Genomic DNA, 21,929 nt, shown 5'->3' on the forward strand with positions numbered 1-21,929 from the left:
ATTGATTTGCACTTTCCGCACCAAAGTACGTTCATCTCTAGGAGACAACGCTTCTCCGTCCTGAGCGACATGACGGCTGCGTGGTCCCATGGTGTATATATTTGCGTACTATTGTTTGTACAGATGAACGTGGTACCTTCAGGCATTTAGAAATTGCTCCCAAGGATGAACCAGACTTGTGAAGGTCTACAATTTTTCTTTCCTTGGCTGATTTTTGGGGATTTTCCCTTGATGTCAAGCAAAGAGGCACTGAGTTTGAAGGTAGGCCTTGAAATACATCCACAGGTACACCTCCAATTGACTCAAATGATGTCAATTAGCCTATCAGAGGCTTCTAAAGCCTTGACATCATTTTCTGTAATTTTCCAAGCTGTTTAAGGCACAGTCAACTTAGTGTATGTAAACTTCTGACCCCCTGGAATTGTGATACAGTGAATTATAAGTGAAATAATCTGTCTTTAAACAATTGTTGGAAAAATTACTTGTGTCATGCACGAAGTAGATGTCCTAACCGACTTGCCAAAACTATAGTTTGTTAACTAGAAATTTGTGGAGTATTTGAAAAAAAAGTGTATGTAAACTTCCGACTTCAACTGTATATATATTTATATAAATATATATTTTTATTTTATTTAATATACATTTGCAAAAATGTCTAAAAAACTGTTTTTGCTTTGTCATTATGGGGTATTGTGTGTAGATTGATGAGGGAATTTAAAAATCGATATATTTTAGAATAAGGTAGTAATGTTACAAAATGTGGAAAAGTGAAGGGGTCTGAATACTTTCTGAATGCACTGTATATATGCGTCAGGCTACTAATTATACAAGTAGTTCCTATTATATTTGAAAATGTAAATAAAATTCGCTAGCCTATACTTGTAACTTTGTAGCATGTGCTGCACAAGAGTCCGATGTTCTCTCTGTTTTATCATGGTTTGAACAATGTGCTTAATTCCAGTCCATATAATACAGTACAGTAATACAGTTCACACTACTATTCTACTGGAGCTAGTTGAATTTATTTACCCAAGAGAGAATATAGCTAGCTACATCTATGGGTGTTTATGTTTTTCTGTTGTGTGTAATGTGCAGTAGCCTGTATCATATACGCTACATGACCAAATGTATGTGGACACCTGCTCGTCGAACATCTCATTCCAAAATCATGGGCATTAATATGGAGATGTTGGAACATTGCTGCGGGGACTTGCTTCCATTCAGCCACGAGCATTAGTGAAGTTGGGCACTGATGTTGGCTGATTAGGCCAGGCTCGCTGTCGGCGTTCCAATTCATCCCAAAGGTGTTTGATGGGGTTGAGGTCAAGGCTCTGTGCAGGCCAGTCAAGTTCTTCCACACCCGATCTCCACAAAACATTTCTGTATGGACCTCGCTTTGTGCACGGGGGCATTGTCATGCTGAAAAAGGCATGGGCCTTCCCCAAACTTTTGCCACAAAGTTGGAAGCACAGAACCATCTAGAATGCCATTGTATGCTGTTGGGTTAAGATATCCCTTCACTGGAACTAAGGGGCCTGGCCTGAATCATGAAAAACAACCCCAGATCATTATTCCTCCACCAAACTTTACAATTGGCATGCATTCGGGCAGGTAGCGTTCTCCTGGCATCTGCCAAACCCAGATTCGTCCGTTGGACTGCCAGATGGTGACACGTGATTCATCACTCCAGAGAACATGTTTCAACTGCTCCAGAGTTTTACACCCTGCTCCAGAGTTTTACACCCTGCTCCAGCCGACGCTTGGGATTGCGCATGGTGATCTTAGGCCTGTGTGCGGCTGCTCGGCCACTGAAACCCATTTCATGAAGCTCCCGACAAACAGTTATTGTGCTTCCAGAGGCAGTTTGAAACTCGGTAGTGAGTGTTGCAACCGAGGACCAACAATTTTTACGTGCTACACACTTCAGCACTCGTTCTGTGAGCTTGTGTGGCCTACCACTTCGCGGCTGAGCCGTTGTTGCTTCTAGACGTTTTCACTTCACAATAACAGCACTTACAGTTGACCGGGGCATCTGTAGCAGGGCAGACATTTTACGAACTGACTTGTTGGAAAGGTGGCATCTTATGACGGTGGCATGTTGAAAGTAAGGCCATTCTACTGCCAATGTTTGTCTATTGAGATTGCGTGGCTGTGTTGATTTTATAATTCTGTCAGCAACGGGTGTGGCTGAAATAGCCGAAGCCACTAATTTGAAAGGATGTCCACATACTTTTGTATATATAGTGTATGTAGCCAATTGGATAACAGCAGTCATTTGACATTTTATGGGCTTGAGCTAATTAAATGTCTTTAATGTAGGGCTCATAATATGTATTTAATGTATGGCTCATCAAGCTCATATAGCATCAGGCTTGAATTTCTCATCAAAGCTCTAATCAAATCCATACACAGGCCTATTTATATGCTTTTTAATGCTTTTGAATGACACTTCGGGTTTTGGAGGGAAATTCCGGGTTACCCGGAAGAAAAGGGATTTATTCTAGGAATGGAACAATTGGAAAATATTCAACCCTAGCCTGAGCTGTTTGAACAGCCAGTTCGGGGCTTTCAACACATCAATATCTCTGACAAAGACAAGTAGTGATGATCAATCTCTCCTCTACTTTGAGCCAGGAGAGATTGACATGCTTGTTATTGATATTAATCCTCAGAGTACATTTAAAGGCCAGCCGTGCTCTGTTCTGGGCCAATTAATTTACCTATGTCCTTCTTAGTGACACTTGCCCATATAACTGTGCAATAGTCCAGGGGATATGACGGACAGGCTTAATCATAACAATAAACAGGTTAATAACAAGATGCAATTAGTGAGAAGAGCGAAAATCTATTTTTATCTTTGCGTTTTAAAATAATTAGAAATAGGCATCTATTTCCTAGGCTATTATTTATTCCATTTCCATGATCATGGCATAATAAATTCCTCACCTTCTCTGTGATGCTTTCATACTCACGAGGAAGCATAGGCCTACAACAAGGATACCATTCATCTCATCTCTCATTTAATTGGACCCACTTCACAGTAGTAAATAGATTAGCTATTTCAAGTATTTTGCTCTACGCCATCCAATCCAGAGCACAGGTCATTAATGGTGGAACAGACGGTTGTAGGTTACTTCTGTGCCTTATTTTTGAATACTGTAATTTCAATTTTCTCGAGTAGACAATCTTGCATTTAAACACATAATCCTTCTTTACATAACCACTGCAGAATTACGTTCTTCAACTTTTCCAGCCACCATGGGTTTCATATTCCAGAAGTAACCATAGCCTACAACAAATTACCATGCACATCTCTCATGTAATTGGGTCTATTAGATAGGCTATTAATTCAAGTGTTTTGCTCTATGCATCAGAAAGGAAGCATGGTTTATAACTTACAGGTGAACAGACAGTTGATCTTTTGCATTGAAGTGTGTAGGCTACCATTGTAAGTAGACAGAATTCGGGCAGTGCAGTATAGGTTCGAGAAGAAGTAAATGCAAAAATGTAGACCCTGTTAAATTCAAATGGTCTGTTTACAGGTCCACTGCAATTAGCAGTTGTTGTCTTCCATAAACTATTTTTCTGTCAGATGGCCAAGGTCAACAGGTTGCTCCTGATTACACACAACAGACCAGAAAATATGATGTACTTCGGTAATCGCTGAGCAAACTGGACTGGGATCTACAGTTGTCTCAGCTCAACCACTGGGGTTACTGTGGAGTGAGTTTGGCGGGTGAATGTAGCAGATGGGGATCTGTGGTAATGCACTCCTTAGCCTGAAGTGGCAGAGGTCCTGAGTTCGAGTCTCAGTATGAGCTGAATCAGGGAGAAGCGGTATTCACTAAGCAACAGGGTTCGTACGGTCATGAAAATCCTGAAAATGTAATGGGATTTTAAAATGGTGTTTTCCAGGCTTGGAAAAGTTTAGGAAAATTATAAAATCTGAAAAGTAATGGAAATTACTGTTAATGTCATTTATTTAGGAACAGTTTTTTAAATATTTTATCAATCAACTAAAAATCAACATATCAGCGAGGATTGGAATGACACTTTAGCACGTCTGTGTTTGCACGCATTACCTGCATGTGTGCTAGACGAGTGGGCTGTTGCTCAAGGAGAGAGAGAGACAGTCGGACATTGCAGCAGGTAGGCCTAGCCTATAAAATTTGATAGAGAATAAACCCTCTAGTTAACTGTTTAGCTATTATTAGCATGTATTCATGTTTTCATCATGTCCCAAACAACTTTCCACCGACACTCGTGAATAAGGCCGAACAAAGTTGATTTACTTTTTTAAACAATTCATATGATTCATTTAAATTATTATTGTTGACAAAAAGAACGATTCACTTCCTCATTGTATTTGTTGGGATTCGGTTTGTGTAACTTTTGTTTTTACTAATTCATAAAAAATTTACAGCTGAAATGTCTTGAGTCAATAAGTATTCAAACCCTTTGTTATGGCAAGCCTAAATAAGTTCAGGATTAAAAATGGGGTATTGTGTCTAGATGGGTCAGAGAAAATATCAATTTAATCCATTTTGAATTCAAGCTGTAACACAACAATGTGTAATAAGTCAAGGGGTATGAATATTTTCTGAAGGCACTGTAACTCAATGCTAGTCAGCCTGCAAACTAAACACTTCTAAGATAAATACAAAAAATGTGTATAACTAACCGAAGATAGACGACAGCCTGTCGTTTCCAATGGGAACGAATGAGTCATAGTGGGCAGAACAAGCAAGGAGGTGGGCCGAGCCAAGCACGAGCTAGCGAGATCCTATTGGCGCGTTCTAGAATTAATTTGCATATTCCATTAGGGAACACCTACTCTGTGAAGTGCGCGTGTGCAATAACTCAATTCGCCTTTGCACTCGTAAACAACACCGTTTTTGGAAACGTCTACAAATCTTAGTCCACTCTGTTCTTAACCGATTCTAGTTTTGGGAACAGAAAACTGTATTGAGATCAAATGTTTTCATCGATGAGAGAATTTGCAGAATGTCTGCCAACATCCATCTTCAACAACTGCCGACCACTTGACTTCCTCTCACTACCATATCAATACCATATTATGTCCCGTGTGGCTCAGTTGGTAGAGCATGGTGCTTGCAATGCCAGGGTTGGGGGTTCGATTCCCACGGGGGACAAGTACGATAAAAAAATTGTATGAAAATGTATGCACTCACTACTGTAAGTCGCTCTGGATAAGAGTCTCTGCTAAATGACTAAAATGTAATGTAAATAAGTGGAAACGCCAAACGGATGCTTCACAATTATACATCCGGTGAAATATTTGTCTCATTGTCTATCTGTGATGAATATGATTGAAAACAATTTGTGGGCTTGCTTCAGCTGAATAAAAAGATTTGTAGCCTACCATAGCCATTTATCTTTAATATATTGAATGAGTGAATTATTTCAAAAAGACATAAAACTTATTTGGTTGTAATGTTTTACATCAAGGGTGGTCAACCATCCTCCAGGAGAGCTACTGGGTGTGCAGGCTTTTATTCCAACCCCCCTCTAACAAACCACATTTTAGACATGAGCTGCTCAATCGAACCTTGATAAACTGACTCTGATGTGTTTGAGCAGGGCTTGATCAAAAAGCCTGCATACCCAGTATCTCTCCAGATTGAGGGTGGACCACATGTGTTTTACACCGTTGCCTAACAGGTATTCTACTTTGGGGGGTTAAGTGTCTTGCTCAACGACAGGGGATGGAACATGGGATCAGAGAGCAGTCTTCCAGTGTTGAGACACCGCCAATTGTTGGTCATGGAAATTTGGTGAAAAGTCATGAAATTCCATCTTGGTCAAAACCAAGCAGCGTGTCGTCCTTTACATTAACTTCCTGATCTCCTACTGGTCAGTTCAAGATGGGTGCTATGTGAAAACGTAGTTTTCTTTACCCTATGTCATTATAATCACACGTAATAATCATTAATCTGAATGATATGATGGCCGTAATATGCTTGTAGCCTCTTCGACAGTGTTGATGAAATACGAACGCTATAGGTGGGTTGGAAAAATTACAAGCTCGCAACACACGTTCTTCATTGTAACCACATGTAACAAATAATTGAGGTCTGGTTCGAACTTTAGCAAACACACTGGCGTGAAAATGGCCACATAACATTGTCAACATCAAATTTGTTCACTTAGCCTATCTTACTTCCTCATCTCTTTCCCTCTGCTGTCTATTTTCTCCTTTCTGCACCCTGGTCAAAAATGGTGCGAGCCCTAGCAAAGTCAAAATTTCGGGACTCTGGTACCCCCATTTAAAATTGTCATTACAGCCTCTAGGTGATCAATGCCAATGTGGGAGAATTTCTTGGGTTAGAATTCAGCGGGAACACTGGACACAAGGAGGACCTTAGCAAGGGCCGCTAGCTGAGTGTGTGCTGGGAACACGTCACAAATTCCACTGACAGAGACTCCCGTCACATAGCCTACATCCTCCCTGCAGACAGTCAGAGAGAGAGCAAGTGGTTTGGAGGATTGAGGAGGTGTTTCGGATAATCAAGTTTTTTACATTTTATATAAAATACATTCCAGATGACTACCTCATGAAGCTGGTTGAGAGAATGCCAAGAGTGTGCAAAACTGTCATCAAGGCAAAGGGTGGCTACTTTGAAGAATCTCAAATATAAAACCACCTTTTTTGGTTACTACATGATTCCATATGTGTTATTTCATAGTTTTGATGTCTTCACTATTTTTCTACAATGTAGAAAATAGTAAAAATAAAGAAAAACTCTGGAATGAGTTTGTGTCCAAACTTTTGACTGGTACTGTATATAAAATATTGAATTTAAATTTTCTATTAAATTGAAATAGAATTCAATTTATGCAATTCAGTTTCAAATCATGAAATATAAGTTAATTTATGAATTCAAATTCAATATCTAAATACAAATAAAAAAATACTGAATTCAAATAGTTTCTTTTGGCACTTAAATCGCTCCATAACTTTGACTCTTCTAAGCCTATTGAAGTGATTTTTGGTCAAATGTATTTTTAATAGGACTTCTCTTGCCTGTAGTCCATTTCTTCCCAAATAAGAAATGGCTTATTAATGTGCTTGATTGAGTCTCTGGGTTAGTGCAAGCCTTTGTTCCCCAAACCCTAAAACGTGTTTTGAAAAGCAAATTAAATGGCTTCAGCATGAATTTTCACCCTTAGAATAGATGAAAGGCAGAACTTATATCAGCTCTAGTTACTCCTTCTTTTAACCTGAATGTACAGTGTGTTTTTAGAGACAGAGAAAGAGCGAGAGAACGAAGAAGAAAGGATTCGAGGGTTTTCAACTTTCACAGGGTTCACACAGATGGCTTACCATAAACAATACTGAACCTTCACATTTTGCCAGATTAAATGTGTGTGTATTCTTTTGATTAATTTTTCATCTAATAAAATGTCTCGCTAATTAAAACAGTGCTTTTAAAGTAAACTTTTAATTTGCCAGATGTTTTTTGACCTATAAGAGGGGAAGTGGGGTGAGAGGCGTGTGTGTGTGTGTGTGTGTGTGTGTGGTGAAGGCATGATTTGTTGCCTTACAGTACTTTCTCACATAGTGCACAGCCTTTTTCCTCAGCCACTCATGACTTATAATGTGAGAAAGAGAGTGAGGGAAAGCTCTTGTATGTCTTCAATAGTTTTGTAATCATTAGAGACAGAAAAGTGGTTGTGTTAGATGGAGAGTGACAGTCACACAGTTGACTAGAACTAGAACCATCCAGTAGAGTCTGACTGGAACCAGAACTAGAACCATCCAGTAGAGTCTGACTGGAACCAGAACTAGAACCATCACGGTAGGGTCTGACTGGAACCAGAACTAGAACCATCCAGTAGAGTCTGACTGGAACCAGAACTAGAATCATCCATTAGAGTCTGACTGGAACCAGAACCATTCAGTAGAGTCTGACTGGAACCAGAACCATTCAGTCGAGTCTGACTGGAACCAGAACCATTCAGTAGAGTCTGCCTGGAACCAGAACTAGAATCATCCAGTAGAGTCTGACTGGAACCAGAACTAGAACCATTCATCCTTGTGATGCTATGTCTTATGCCGTCTGGCCTGGAATGCAGGCCTGCTTTCTGTTAGCTCTCTTCTCTCTCTCGCTCTTTCTCTCTCTTTCTTTCTCTCTCCGTGTCTCTGGCGTCGTTGTTGTTGTCTCTGTGTCTGTAAAGGCTCTAGCCACCCAGTCTCTGTGTCTGTAAAGGCTCTAGCCACCCAGTCTCTGTGTCTGTAAAGGCCCTAGCTAACACTGATCAGCTGCTCGTATGGCTCCAAGGCATCGTCTAAATTAGCGCTTTGAGCCCAATGTATGAAAATCTCTTTTGGTTTTTACAAATAAAGTTATTATTATCAGCATGTTATTAAATCAGAAACTTTGGGTCGTCTCTGTGTGTGTGTGAGCCCAGCATTTGGTACTGTGTGAAGTGGTGAAGGAAAAGGGAGGAGTGGCAGTGCTCTGGAGCCCCAGTGTATCACAACTCTCTCATTATGGGACCCCCTCTCCTTCTCTCCATCTCATCCTTTCTTCTCTGCCTTCCTTCTGAACCAAGCCGGCCATCCCTGTCTCTTCCACATCAGAGTGGGTATAGTGTTTGATGGGTGCTGGTGGCTACATAGCTAAAGGCTTTTTGAAGGAATACTTAATTCCTTTTTCTCATGGTGTTCTACCAAAGAGATGGGAATATGTGACCGACCGCCTCGATTCGGTCTTTATGTAGCAAAATTTGAAATAGTGTTTATTTTTTATTTTTACATTGGATAAAAGTAGAGACTCAGAGCTAGAAAATGGTATATCATACACTACAGTTGAGGAACAATGGGAAAGTAATTTTGCTTTGAATGTTGATAAACTTGTAACCTCACTTTTGAGAAAATGTCCCTTGATTGTTTTGGTACACCTACTTTAGAGCTCTTCTTTGTCTACACCCATTCAGCATTGTTCACACCCTCTAAAGCCTTAGCCCCACCCATCTCTTTAAGGATCCACATGTGAGGCCATGTACTAAACAACCAAAGGTTTCAAGACTAAAGGCTGGTTTGTACTACGGGCGTGTTTGTAAATTTAATCTTGAGTGCCAGAGTGTGCTCAGAGTGCGCTCTGGGCGTTTGTAAACGCAGAGCGTTGTCAGATTGTCTGTTCGTAAATTCAGAGCGTTTCGCTCTCGGAGCATTCAGAGCGCACACTGGACACTCTGGCCGAGGAGTAGGGTTGAGCCGATCGTTCTGACCTAACAACAGCAGTCAAGCACCCAAGCTAACTGGCTAACATTGGCTAGCTTGCTAGCTACTTCCAGACACATGAGAGAACACCCCACTCTGACTATTTTACTCGCCCTAGCAGAGCTGGTTAGGCTGTTATCATGTTATCCAGAGCGTTTGTGACTGCAACTACTTTTTTGCCAACGTTTACTGACACCGGCCATATTCAATGGGTGTTGAGCGTTCGTAAATTCGTCAGTTATTCTGCGCTCTGGCACACTCAGACGAGTGCTCTGAAATTGGAGTAGTTAGCCAGAGTGAATTTACCAGCTACGTCTATCGACAGTTGTTGCAGTGACATCATTAACATTCTATTGAAATGGTTACTTGCATAGAGTCTTTTGGTTAGACATGTAGCTAGCTAGCTAAACAATGAACCATAATCCCAACTCATAACGTTACTACCCTGCATGAATCCGCAGGTAGCTAACCAACCAGGTTCAATGTTAGCTAGCTAACATTAGGCTGTAATTAGCAATGCAAATAGCTCTGAGATATGAATAATATAACTACACAGATCATACACGTAACGTTAGCTAGCTAGCTAACAGTACACTAACTTCAAATTAAAACGACTTTCTGACAAAATTAGAAACATGTCATATCTGAAAATGTAGCTAGCTAGACTATCTTACCCGTATACATGGATGGGTGCTTCTCCTTCTCTGTCACGGATGCCATGGTTGCCCTTAGTTTGAAGATGTAATCCAGAGACAGGTGTTTATACAACAGCCTTCCGTGTGTTCTCTTATCGACTCCGTCTGCATATTTGCAATCAAACGCCAGCATTTTCTCCTTCTCCTTAGCTATCATACTCTAATTCCACTGATTTCGAAACTCAGTCCTCCAGAAAGTGTAGAGCAGTAACACTTATGCAGTTATATAGTAGGTGATATCTTAAAAAAAAAAAGCCCAGTAAGAAAGGATAACCTACACATACTGACCAGCTCATGTTATAGACAGAAGCATGCTACATGGCAGGTCAATCCAAACTCATCTCTCGGCATGTCCAGCCCACTCATTATCTTAGCCAATTATGGCTAGCAGGATGGTTGTTGTCTTTTTCTGTGGCTAAATCAACTAGGCTCGTAATTTAACAATTGTATTCGTATTTACAGATGGCATACAAGTTTGTTATTAAGCACATGAAAGTTCACATGTTCCAGAACGCATTTCTGCCAAAAAACACATTTTTTAATAAAAAAGAAGAAGAAAAGTTTACGTTCAATTGTCTCTCCTGTGAAGTAGTGACGCGCAACATACGCCTAGTTTCCTGAAACGAGTCACATATAGTATGAGAGGGACAAAGTAACTATTTGGACAACAAAGTACTATTCCATGCCTATTTCACCACCTCTTCAGCTTACTCTCTATATCCTGCCGTCCAGCTAATCTCATTCTCTCTTCATCACTATCCATTGGTGTAGTGGGAGGGTATACGCAGGTATACGCCATATACCCACTTATTTTTCAGTGGGAATTGAGTATACTCGCTACTTAATCCCCACTGATACGTATCAAAGTAGTGATATTGGAGGTATACAGCGTATCACTGAATAGGGCTGATGGAACAGATCCGAATGTTTAGCTTAAAATGTTGATAAACTATTAATTCTTCACATTTTAGGCGCAGCAATGTACGCACGGGGGTAGGCTTACGCGTGAATGAGCCTAAATGCAATTTGCGGGAAAACACTGTTCTAAAATGGGAGCGGTTTTATGGACAGAGATGGAAATATCCATTAGAAAGAGGGGGGATTTAAAGATGCAAGGAGGATCATGTCTTTTGGCTGATAGGCAATGAAAGAAAGTTTAATGAAAACCAATAGCCTAGAGCAGGAGAACATATGAGGAAGTCTATCAAAAATAATTGCCTCCACCCTTCTATGGGATTTTGGCTATAGACTACTTTGAAGCAAGGTAAGACATGCTTCAAAATATGAAGTAAAAAGTTTCAAACAGAATATAGCGATGCTAATGATAGGCCTACTCGTCTTCTGGTAGATGGAAAGGCTTTCCCTAAACCCTTCTCTATTAAACTGTCTACCTGTCAGAATGATATCATGATTATTTGCATCAATCTAGTGGCCATTTTTTTTGCAAACTCCATCTCATGTACTACAGAAATAATGCAAACCAAACAACAGTGCTAGGTGCCTGCACACTTGAATTAAAGGGTAACTACACAAAAAAATAAACATTCTTAGATTTTTTCCCCCAGACCTCAAAAGTGGTCTCGTGATGTGGTTTAAGCATTGTTGTGGACTTGGAACATACTTTTTTTTTTGTTTTTCTGTAAAAACAAAGTGTGAATTTGAGAACGAAAACTTGAAAAAATGTAGAAAAATCTGAAACTGGTGAATTTCTGACTCATTTATCTATTTCAATAGTTGGCCTACTATTAGCCTACTTGCACAGTACCGCTTGGATTGGCCTGATTGTGAAAGACCAATATGGGATTTATAATTTTAGAGTGTATGTCACTGTTTCTCATAGAATTTCTCACACAGGGCGCCTTTCCTTGCCCGGGCTGGCTGCTTGGAAAATGTTGGGCAAAATTAGAGTATTCTCACTTCTCCAGACACCACTACATCACTGTCACTATCTGATTTCTCTCTTCTCTCCCTCTCTCTCCTCTCCTTCTCTCCCTTTCTGCTCGTCCTCTACCAATTTCACCATAGGCAGTACTTCAGTCTCTTAGGGGTTTTGGAGAACTCGATCATGACTTTGTAATTGTTAGCAGTAGTCAAAGAATCGCCCATCAAAACCAGCCCAAGTCCTTGCACTGTTTTTTCTTTTTTAATTTTAGACTTATGGAGGGATTTCTGTTCGCCAACTGTACGTCCGTGCCCCCAAGACCAGCTTAACTACACACTTCAAGAAAAAAACAACTCAAAACATTTGCCATCCATCCATTTTGTTCCTCTCCCTCATCGTCCCACATCCGAGAGTCTGACTGGAACCTTTTTTCCCTCGCTCTCTTTCTCTCCTTCACCATTCCATTCCTCTGCGCTCCCCACTAACCCACTCTGCCCAGCCCTGGGTTGTATGTGTGTGAAACCACAGAGCCCACTGACTGACTGGCTGCCTTTCTCTTCAGGGCTCTTAGTCCTTCCCCAGTCTCCTTCCCTTCCTCTCTCTCTCCTTCGTCTCACATCTTCTGTTTCCTCTCTTGTCCCACATCTTGTCTCTGATCTCCAGTCTTCTCTACTCACACACGCACACACACAAACACACACACATACACACACACTTTTCTACTAATCTACAGTTGCTACTCACCAGTAGTCCTCTATCCATAGTGTTTCATCTTGCTCTTTTGTACTTTTGAATGGATTCAAGGCTCCAGTCATGAGGATGTACTGTATAGAGGATGTACTGTATAGTAGCTGTGATCAAAGTGAATAGCTGCAGAATGTTCACTCAGTTATTGTTGTCAGGTGAAAAGGTCAAAGTTGAAGGAGGAAAGTGTGACCTCCACACCACCACCAGCGTATTGGCTTTAGCAGCACCCTAACCGAGGCCTGGACTTAGGGCTTACCCTTCCAGCACTACCACATCTGAGAGGGCTTAGCATTAGATCAGTGCATCAGCACAGACTGCCTTACACTGTACAGTTGACAAAGGGCCGTATGTATCAAGCCTCTAGGATCAGGTGCCCCCCTCTCCATGTTGTCTTATTCATTGTGATCTAAATGGCAAAACTGATCCTAAATCAGCACTCCTACTCTGAGACGCTTGATACATTTTGCCCCAGCGTTACAGGAAGACTGCTGTGGGGGGCTCTACCGTGTGTCTATGAGGCTGTGGCATGATGGCTAAGTCAAACTGGCAACGTGTGTTTGAGACACAACTCAAGACACACAACACACACAGTGAGCATTTGCGATCTTATTGGACAAGTTATAATCAGAGTCACAGAGTGAAAAATAATCTCATAACTAACACTAGCCCTACCCTAGGCTACTTGTTCTGTTTCAATGTATTTTCTCCTGTTTGGTGCCTACTGAACGGGCCCCAGGTGTTGTTTTCCTGTGTTGTCCAGTGAGGACTAGGTAGGACCTAGAATGGAGGATAGGGCTAGTGTTAGTTATGAGATTATTTTTCATGCTGTGACTGATTTATAAATGTTTGGTTTATTGGTGTATAGGAGACCCCCTCTGAAATATGCTTGTTAAAACCAGGGCCCCCGTAGAAGAATGTTAGTTTCTAAAGTGGCTCATATGTTGTCCATACATGCGCTCTCATGTAACCACTGGAATGCCTTTCTTGTCCACATGTGGTTGGTATGATATGATACCATATGATCATGCTATGTACTCATTAGCTTTGAAGTTGTAGACACACACACAAACACTATATCAGGTTAGTCATTTATACTGTCAAATGTATCATTAGCCCACATGAAAAAAATACTACAGTTTACTATAGAATACTACAGTACTTACTATAGAATTAACTGAAGTATACTGTAGAATGCTATACTACCCACTGTAGTATCCCTTGATCATGTGTAGTAAAGAATGTTGTAGTATACTGCAAAATACTATAGTAAATACTAAAGTATTATCCGCAAAAACACTACACTTTTTTAACTACAGTAAATTCTACAGTATTTAATCAGCGTGTATCCTGCCCATTCCCCTCCCCATATCGCAGTTTGTGCCATAAGTGAGAAACCTAAATGCCGAGTATAGACCATATTGTTTTCCCTACAGGTTATAGTTCAGAGCAGAAGCTCTGAACTATCCATTCAGACCCCTGTCCTACCTACCTATATTATGGAACATTTAGTATATAATAGTTTTATTTTACTACAGTATTTATACTACAATTAACTAAATACTACAGTATACAGTACACTACAGTGAATACTACAGTAAAGTCGATAAAAAAACTACAGTGAATACTTAAGAATGTATACCATAGTATACTATAGTATTTTTTTCATGTGGGAGCCTACTGAACATTCTCTTTCCTCACAGAATTTGTTATGTCAGCTTGCTACAGAAGAAGAGGACAGTACAACACATATGTTAGTGAAACATATGGGCCTGCCACCAAAGGAATACAATGTAAAGGTTCTAAGAAAGGTATGAATTCTTGTTGATGTTCTTGCACATTTAATGAAGGATCTTATTTAAAAGGTCATATATTCCATAATATTTATTTACATGACTGTGTTGTGTGTGTGTAAGTGCGCCCGCATATGTGTCTATGCATGTGTGTGTGTGTATGTATGTATGTATGTACTGTAACTTGTCCTTCTGGCTGGTCAGATGGTGTGGTTGCTAGTGGAGGAGGTTGGGGAGAGCTGCAGCAGTTTGGCTGACCCTAACCCGAGGTACTGCGTCTGTTCCTCTTACTCTCCACCACCTGCACTGTCCCAACTCTAGCTCGGTTCTGTTCCCCTGATATCACCTCATTTCCCCCAGGTGTTCGTGTGACAGCGTTCTTGCTGCATCAGTGGCATGTGTCCCCCTGGTCACATGTCTTGAGACTGCTCCTCTCATTGGTGCGTTGCTGCAGCGGCCGGTGACCTGCGATAAGGCAGCCCTCAGCCAGGACTTCCTGGATGCTGTAAGCTCCGCCTACTCCAGGTAAGGACGTAGGGTGTGAAAACATTCTCCAGCGGCTTAACCCCGCAGTGTTTGGAGCTCTGAAGGAACCAGAGAGCTGGAAGTGTAGAAAACAAGAATGCTAGTGAACACAACCCCATCATGCAGTAGTCTCTCTAGACAGATTGGTTGCTTCCGGCAATGTACCAATGCTCCAGCTTACACCTCTGTAGAAGTTCCGGCGTCAGTTGAGACAGAGAGGACGAGTCGGAAATGGGGAGCGCGTCACCAGTAACGTCACTGCCGTATGCGCTTGTTTGCCTAGCTAACCATGAGCACAATTCCCGCACGCGTTTTATGCCCCGCCTACCCAACCTTGTTGGGAGAGTTCTGTCTGAAGATGAACCTCCTGGGAACAAATGTTTTTCCCCTTTCAAAATGTCAGAGAGAAGCTCAGACATTCTCCCCCAGACCTTGTGCCGTTGCCTAGCTTACGTTGCTCCAAGGTCTGGGATATCCGATACTAATCATGCCGTGATGTCACACTCCCTGAGGCTTGAAGGAGTGTCACCACCGGGCCAACCACACTGCTACATTCAGTACATCTTGTTGACTGACATCTCACTGACCTTCAGTGTGAATGTGTGTGTTGCAGAAAGTGTGTGTCTCTGGAGGCCCAGGCAGTGGTGTCTCTGTGGTGCCATAACCTGGCCAGCCTAGAGGGGGCAGTGATGTCTCTACTGGACTCTGTGCTCTCCAACCCAGCCTCCATACCGCACAACCTAGAGAACACCATCACTCACTCACTACTGGTATGTATTTTGGAGTAGGCAGAGGTTACCTCTAACCAATGATACAGGGTCAGATATGTCCCCCCCCCCCAATGGTAAGTAGAGAATTAGGGGAAGAGTAATATGATCCTAGATCTGTGGCACAGGAGGTTGGTCGAATCTTAATTGGGGAGAACGGGCTCGGGGTAATGGCTGGAGCGGAATGGTATCAAATATATCAAACACATGGTTCCGGGCCATTATTCTGAGCCGTTCTCCCCTCAGCAGCCTCCTGTGATCTGTGGTCAGGGGCGACTTCTACCTCGACTGAGACGGAGAGTGATTGGGGCCCTACAGCATCTACAGTATAGGTGTACTTTTAATCCTGCAGCTTTCTCCATCTCCCCCTTCTCATATGGAGTTAAATCTAAGCTGCTCATAAGGTATGTTGGAGAGAGGGGACTTCTGTAAACAATTCTCTCTCTGCACTGTGTGTGTGTTTATTTACACAAACTACTCCTTCGTCCATCCCGCACTCCATCTCGCTCTTCATCCTGCCTCGATCTGTTTATTTACTCTACCTCACCCGTCTGCTGATTGGCCTGTCGTTATCACATTGTCGTTTTACACACACACACGCGTCTTCGACTTTGTTTGTTCGAGTGCATCTGGTTGGCTGCGTCTGTCATAACTCGTTAACAGCGAGGGAGGCTTAGGTTGTGTTTCACTTAGCCTTTCTGTTTGTTTGGATCATGGATACATGTAGAGGTTGTGCGTGTCCCGTGTGTGTGTGTGTGTGTGTGTGTGTGTGTGTGTGTGCCCGTGCGCCCACGTGTTTGTTTGTACGTGTGAGTGTGTGAAAGGCGTAGGAGCTGACTGGCTCGCCTCTCTCCCTCAGTTGTTTAAACTGCAATCAAAAATGGTAAATAAAAATTTGTATCACATTCTTGTTTGAGCTCTTTCTCCCTCTTCCTCCCCCAATAACAATGCACAAGGCCTTCCTGGGCCCGGCTGGGCTGCCAACAACAGGATGTTTGGTGCGTGCTGTAATTGAACCTCCTTAATGTGTTAGTGGAAGGTATGGAGGAGGACGCTAAAAACGCATCTGTTTTCACTATGGGAAACCATCATCCCTCAATCACACACACATACGTGCACGCACACTCACACACACCTTTTATATGGCTCCAGGATTGTCGTATTTGATCTCTCATTTGTTAAACTGAGCGCAGTGGAGAGGTGACGTACTGCATGAGAAATATGTATCACGATTGATGATGGGAGTCCGAGGATGGGAAGTCCAGTGTATTGAGTAGGTCTTTGGTAGGATGATGCAATGACATAATATGAACACTAGAGGGGGCTAGTTACTTTTACAAAGACCACTTCCCATTCAGTATCTGCTACAAGTTTAGACACAGTTCTAGGATCAGCTCATCCTCTCTAAATCTTCATCAACCATTGGTGGAATGGGAGGTAAAACTGACCGTAGATCAGTGGCTAGGGCAGTGTCACTACTCTTGCCTCTCTGCTTCCAGGGTTGGAGCAGAGCATCAGTTAGGCTGTCTCTAGCATTGGCCTCGCCAACCTTTTACCTTACAACCTTTGTGTCCCAAATGGTACCCTATTCCCTATGTAGTACACTGCTTTTGACCAGAGCCCAGGGGTGGGGGGTGAGATGGAGGTTGGAGTGATGGTGGTTGGCGTTGGGATGGGTCGACGAAGTTCTGCAGGTAGTTTGAAATAGGCAATCAGCATTTTTCCACAGATTATCTCGCTCTCTTTCTTTCTCCCTCCTTCCCTCCCTCTCTCATATAGGATCAAAGCCCAGGAGAGACATGTGGTCTTCCTATATGAAGGGTTATTGCTATGAGAGGAACAGAAGGTGGCATGTTTTTACTGCCTTCTAGCCCATGATTGGGCTAGAAGGGATTGGAGGGAGCATAATTAAGGTTGTTCTGGGGGTAAAAGATGCATGGAGAGGACGCGAGGAGAGAGAGAGGCACGCATGTACAGTGCAGCTGTTGAATGTTTTCGCCGGGGCATTTTTAAAACGTGTTAAATCTAAAACAGATGATGGCGCACTGCATTAGGAGATGGCGAGAAAAGAGAGAGAGAGAGAGAGACGTATATTGGTAAACTAATGGTAAGGAACAGCGTATGAAAATGGGGAAGTGTCATTTTGATGAGGGTAGACGGCGCAACAGTGACACCAAGTGGTGTAAGAGATGAATTGATCCATACAGGCGACTCCTGATATGTAACCATGTTTGTGTTTGTATGTGTTTCAGCCTAAAGCCTGCTCCCAGCACAGCTCCATATTCTTAATAGTGAACGACATCTTCAGGTGAGCCATTGGGACGCTTCATTCACACAAGTGAATAAAGTAGATATACAATATTCCTACTGTAAACAATTTGATTACTCACTGATGTGTATATGTGACCGACCGCCCCGATTTTAGATTTTTTTTTTTACATTGGATAAAAGTAGAGACTCAGAGCTAGAAAATGGTATATAGTACACTGCAGTTGAGGAACAATGGGAAAGTAATTAAGCTTTGAAAGTTGATCAACTTGTAACCCCACTTTTGAGAAAATGGCCCTTGAATGTTTTGGTACACCTACTGGAGAGCTGTAACCCTCCCCAGCCACATCTAGCTAAGTGGATGGGTCACTATTGTCTAGACATGTTCATGAAATACAATAGATGGCCGTAGTCACCACCAGACACACCTGGACTTGATGGGTCATGTAATCATCTGGAGAAGTGGAGTCTTCTGTAAAGACATGTAGCTAGCTAGCTAAACAAAGAACTGGAATCATCTTAACTCATACTACTACCAATACAAACGTTGTCATAGCTGTAGTATGAATTTGCAGGTAGCTAAAGCTAACCAACTAGGCTCAATGTTAGCTATCTAACATTAGTCTAATTATCAATGCAAATGGATTTCTGATTCAAACAATATTACTACACAGATCATACACATAACGTTAGCTAGCGAGCCAGCAAGCTAACGTTCGCTAGCTAGCTAGTAGTACACGTTAACTTGCAATGAAAATGACTTTCTGACTAAATTAGAAACGTATAATATCTGAAAATGTAGCTAGACTCTTAGCCGTATACATGGATGAACGCTTTACGGCAGACTGGAACCATTTAACATTTGTTCGTAGCTACATCTTGTTCTGCCAGAGTTGTGTCAAGTCACTCCGGTTCACACTGACTGTGGCGTGTGCAGAAAGTAGCCCGTCACTTTTTTTCTGTCGAAAGCGCTGCTAAATTCAAGGAATCAATGTCGTTGAGAAAAGTAGTAAAACTTTTGTAGTTCTCGATGGCTAACGTTATATCTTTCTAAAACAGAGCGGTAGAAAGGACTATCAACATATACTGAGCAACTCACGTTATAGACAGAAGCATGCTACATGGCAGACCAATACAAACTCATCTCCTGGCATGTCCAGCCTATCCATTATCTCAGCCAATCATGGCTAGCGGGAAGGTTCCTGACTTTTTCCATGGCTAAACCAACTAGGCTCGTAATTTAACAATTTTATTTGTATTTACGGATGGAATACAAGTTTGTTATTAAGGCACATGTTCACATGTTCCAGAAGGCATTTCTGATATACCCTGATGAAGACAGCTTTGCTGTCGAAACGTTGGATATTACATTTTTGCATCTGAGCTCCTAGAGTGTGCGGCTCTCCTTTATTTTCAAGTTTTCTACTCCGCTAGCCAGGACCTCGCCTAAATAGGTGTGCGTTTCTTTTTCTTCCAGAAGGCATTTCTGCCAGAAAATGCATTTTGATCAAAAATAAATGTTCAAATGCCTCTACTGTGAAGTAGTGACGTGCATCATAAGCCTAGTTTCCTGGTAAAGGCTAATTGTCCTGCTCTGCTCTGTGTAGGTCCATGCTGGTGCAGGTGGAGGGGAACCAGACTCTGCTCTCTCTTATCCACACCTTCACCCTCTGCTTCCTCAGGGAACTGGCAGCCCTGCAGCCTCAGGTATGGAGGCTCCTAAACATAGAAATATAATTAATAGAATGGCCTTGGAACCTCTAGGCAATTTGACTGGTAAAGTCATGGGTGCACTCAAAATGGACGCCAGTCCACCCATTATGGCATCATTGACTTGAATTGGGCTACCCATTCTAGGGGTTCTGTTTCTGTGGTCCTAAGCAGGCACAAGTCATAGGTAGCCTAGACTACAACCACGACTATAGGGTGTGTTACCTGAAAATATGACCTCCATCTCAACTCTCAATAACACATCAATCTACATACCACCCCATACTGCACCACCAAACACACACACACACACACACACACACACACACACACACACACACACACACACACACACACACACACACACACACACACACACACACACACACACACACTCACCCTTATCCCTTAGCTTCTACAAATCATGAGATAGAGCTCACCCCTATTTGAACTGTACAGCCAGCCACACCTTCAGGCCCAGCTATAGGGGACCTCCATCCATACGATCTACAGTGTAGTCAGTTCTCTAGGACACACATTCTTTATTGTCCTCTTTCTGTTCTAGCAGTGCGAAAGCCTTGCTCTTTTTCAAAACGTTCATTTGACAGTCTTTAGGTTGGTATGTACAGTTGGGATTTTTAGATGTATTGTTGTCTTGCTAACTCGACTGGAGGGCTCTGACAATGTTCTGCATTGTATTATAGGTTAACTTTGTCTGTTGCCTCTTACCTGTGTGTGCGCGCGTCTTGTTTCAGGAGTGTGTGTCCTTGAAGGCCTTCTTCCCACACACACCCCAGAGCTTACTGGCCCCTCTGCTGACCCATCCTTCAGGTAGGATGCGTGTGGGATCTCTTATGTGTAATCATTTCACCCTCTGAGTGAATGAATGGCTTTCTGTGTCTCACCAATCAATAACGGTTACTTATAACATCCGTGTAACAGCTACATTAAAATCAGTAAGTGATTAACATTTTTACATTTGAGTAATTTAGCAGACTCTCTTATCCATAGCGACTTACAGGAGCAATTTGGGCTAAGTGCCTTGCTCAAAGGCACACCGGCAGATTTCCGCTTGGGGATTCAAACCAGCGACCTTTCGGTTACCGGCCCAACGCTCTTAACCACTAGGCTACCTAATATGGTACTTTGAAAAAAGTAAAGTAGTTACTAATTTTCATTATTCCTCTCCATCATCAATACTCACAAGATCATATCAGTAACTGAGCTTTATCCTCGGTTACCCTTTACTCAATATATCTGCTTTCATCACAGAAATGTTTAAAGTGATCAAGATCAATCTCTACTGCGCTTGGATATTGGTCTATTTGTGTAGGGGAATGTCATCACGGAATGATACACTTATCCAAATCTGCCAGAGTAGTCTAGGCTATACCTGTATACCTGTATGAGTATGTTGAATGTTCTAGCCTAGCGGTTAGGGCCAGTAACCGAAAGGTCTGGTTCGAATACCCGGGCCAACGCGGTGAAAAATCTGTCGATCTGCCCTTGAGCGAGGCATTGAGCGAGGCACTTAACATCATTTGCTCCAGGGGCGCCGACCTACTATGGCTGACCCTCTAAAACAACTCATTTCACCGCAAAGCAACTCATTTCACTGCACCTATCTATTTGTTTCTGAGGTATGTTTAAGTGTGTGGCCAAACCCAAGTACCCCGCAGGCATGGCTTATTGACATCTAGCATTGCCGTTTAGGAACATGCTGGCTACCAGCCAACACTCAAAGTTAATCATTACACACTGTGTGTGCGTGTGTGCGTGCCTGCCTGCCTGCCTGCCTGCTTGTGTGAGTGATTGAGTATTTGCGTGCGACCAATTGACACCAATGCATGGTTTGAGTTATGCATCCCTCTCATTTCCTTCCCCCGCCCCCAGAAATGGCCCAGGAGGCGTGGCCAGAACACCTGGCCTGGATCACTGCATCACTACAGAGACTCACTGAGGAAGAAGAGGAAGGCAACAGGTGAGAGGGGAATACCTTGGGCTTTTCATTAGTCAGGCACAGAGTGCTGAAGTTGGTTCAGTCAGTCTAGCAATAAATATGAACAAGTATAAATATGTAATAGACTGTACAACTTTGAACTTCATTTTTCAAGTTGATTATGATCTGTGTGTCTGGGAGTTGTTCATGTTTTATGAGCTATGTCTCTTCAGCTCCAATGATGCGGTTCCCAGCATCACCTCACCTCTATTTTCTCTCTCTGCTGCTGCTTACATGATATTTTCCCCCATATACAGTTGAAGTCGAAGTTTACATACACCTTAGCCAAATACATTTAA

The 21,929-nt window shown here is 42.2% G+C and overlaps 1 protein-coding gene across 4 annotated transcripts in view; it reads left to right on the plus strand.

The window, feature by feature from the left end:
• The window catches only part of fancc (FA complementation group C), a 42,510-nt gene that overhangs the window by 14,410 nt on the left and 6,171 nt on the right, over positions 1-21,929 (plus strand). For all 4 annotated transcript variants that reach the window (XM_038988948.1, XM_038988972.1, XM_038988955.1 and 1 more), the window contains 8 exons: positions 14,272-14,379; positions 14,566-14,630; positions 14,722-14,886; positions 15,500-15,656; positions 17,906-17,961; positions 19,529-19,628; positions 20,387-20,462; positions 21,525-21,612. In XM_038988948.1, coding sequence (XP_038844876.1) covers positions 14,272-14,379; positions 14,566-14,630; positions 14,722-14,886; positions 15,500-15,656; positions 17,906-17,961; positions 19,529-19,628; positions 20,387-20,462; positions 21,525-21,612 — 815 coding nt within the window. The remainder of the gene's footprint in view (positions 1-14,271; positions 14,380-14,565; positions 14,631-14,721; positions 14,887-15,499; positions 15,657-17,905; positions 17,962-19,528; positions 19,629-20,386; positions 20,463-21,524; positions 21,613-21,929) is intronic.

The sequence above is a fragment of the Salvelinus namaycush genome, chromosome 1 (assembly GCF_016432855.1).
Source record: "Salvelinus namaycush isolate Seneca chromosome 1, SaNama_1.0, whole genome shotgun sequence".
NCBI lineage: Eukaryota > Metazoa > Chordata > Actinopteri > Salmoniformes > Salmonidae > Salvelinus > Salvelinus namaycush.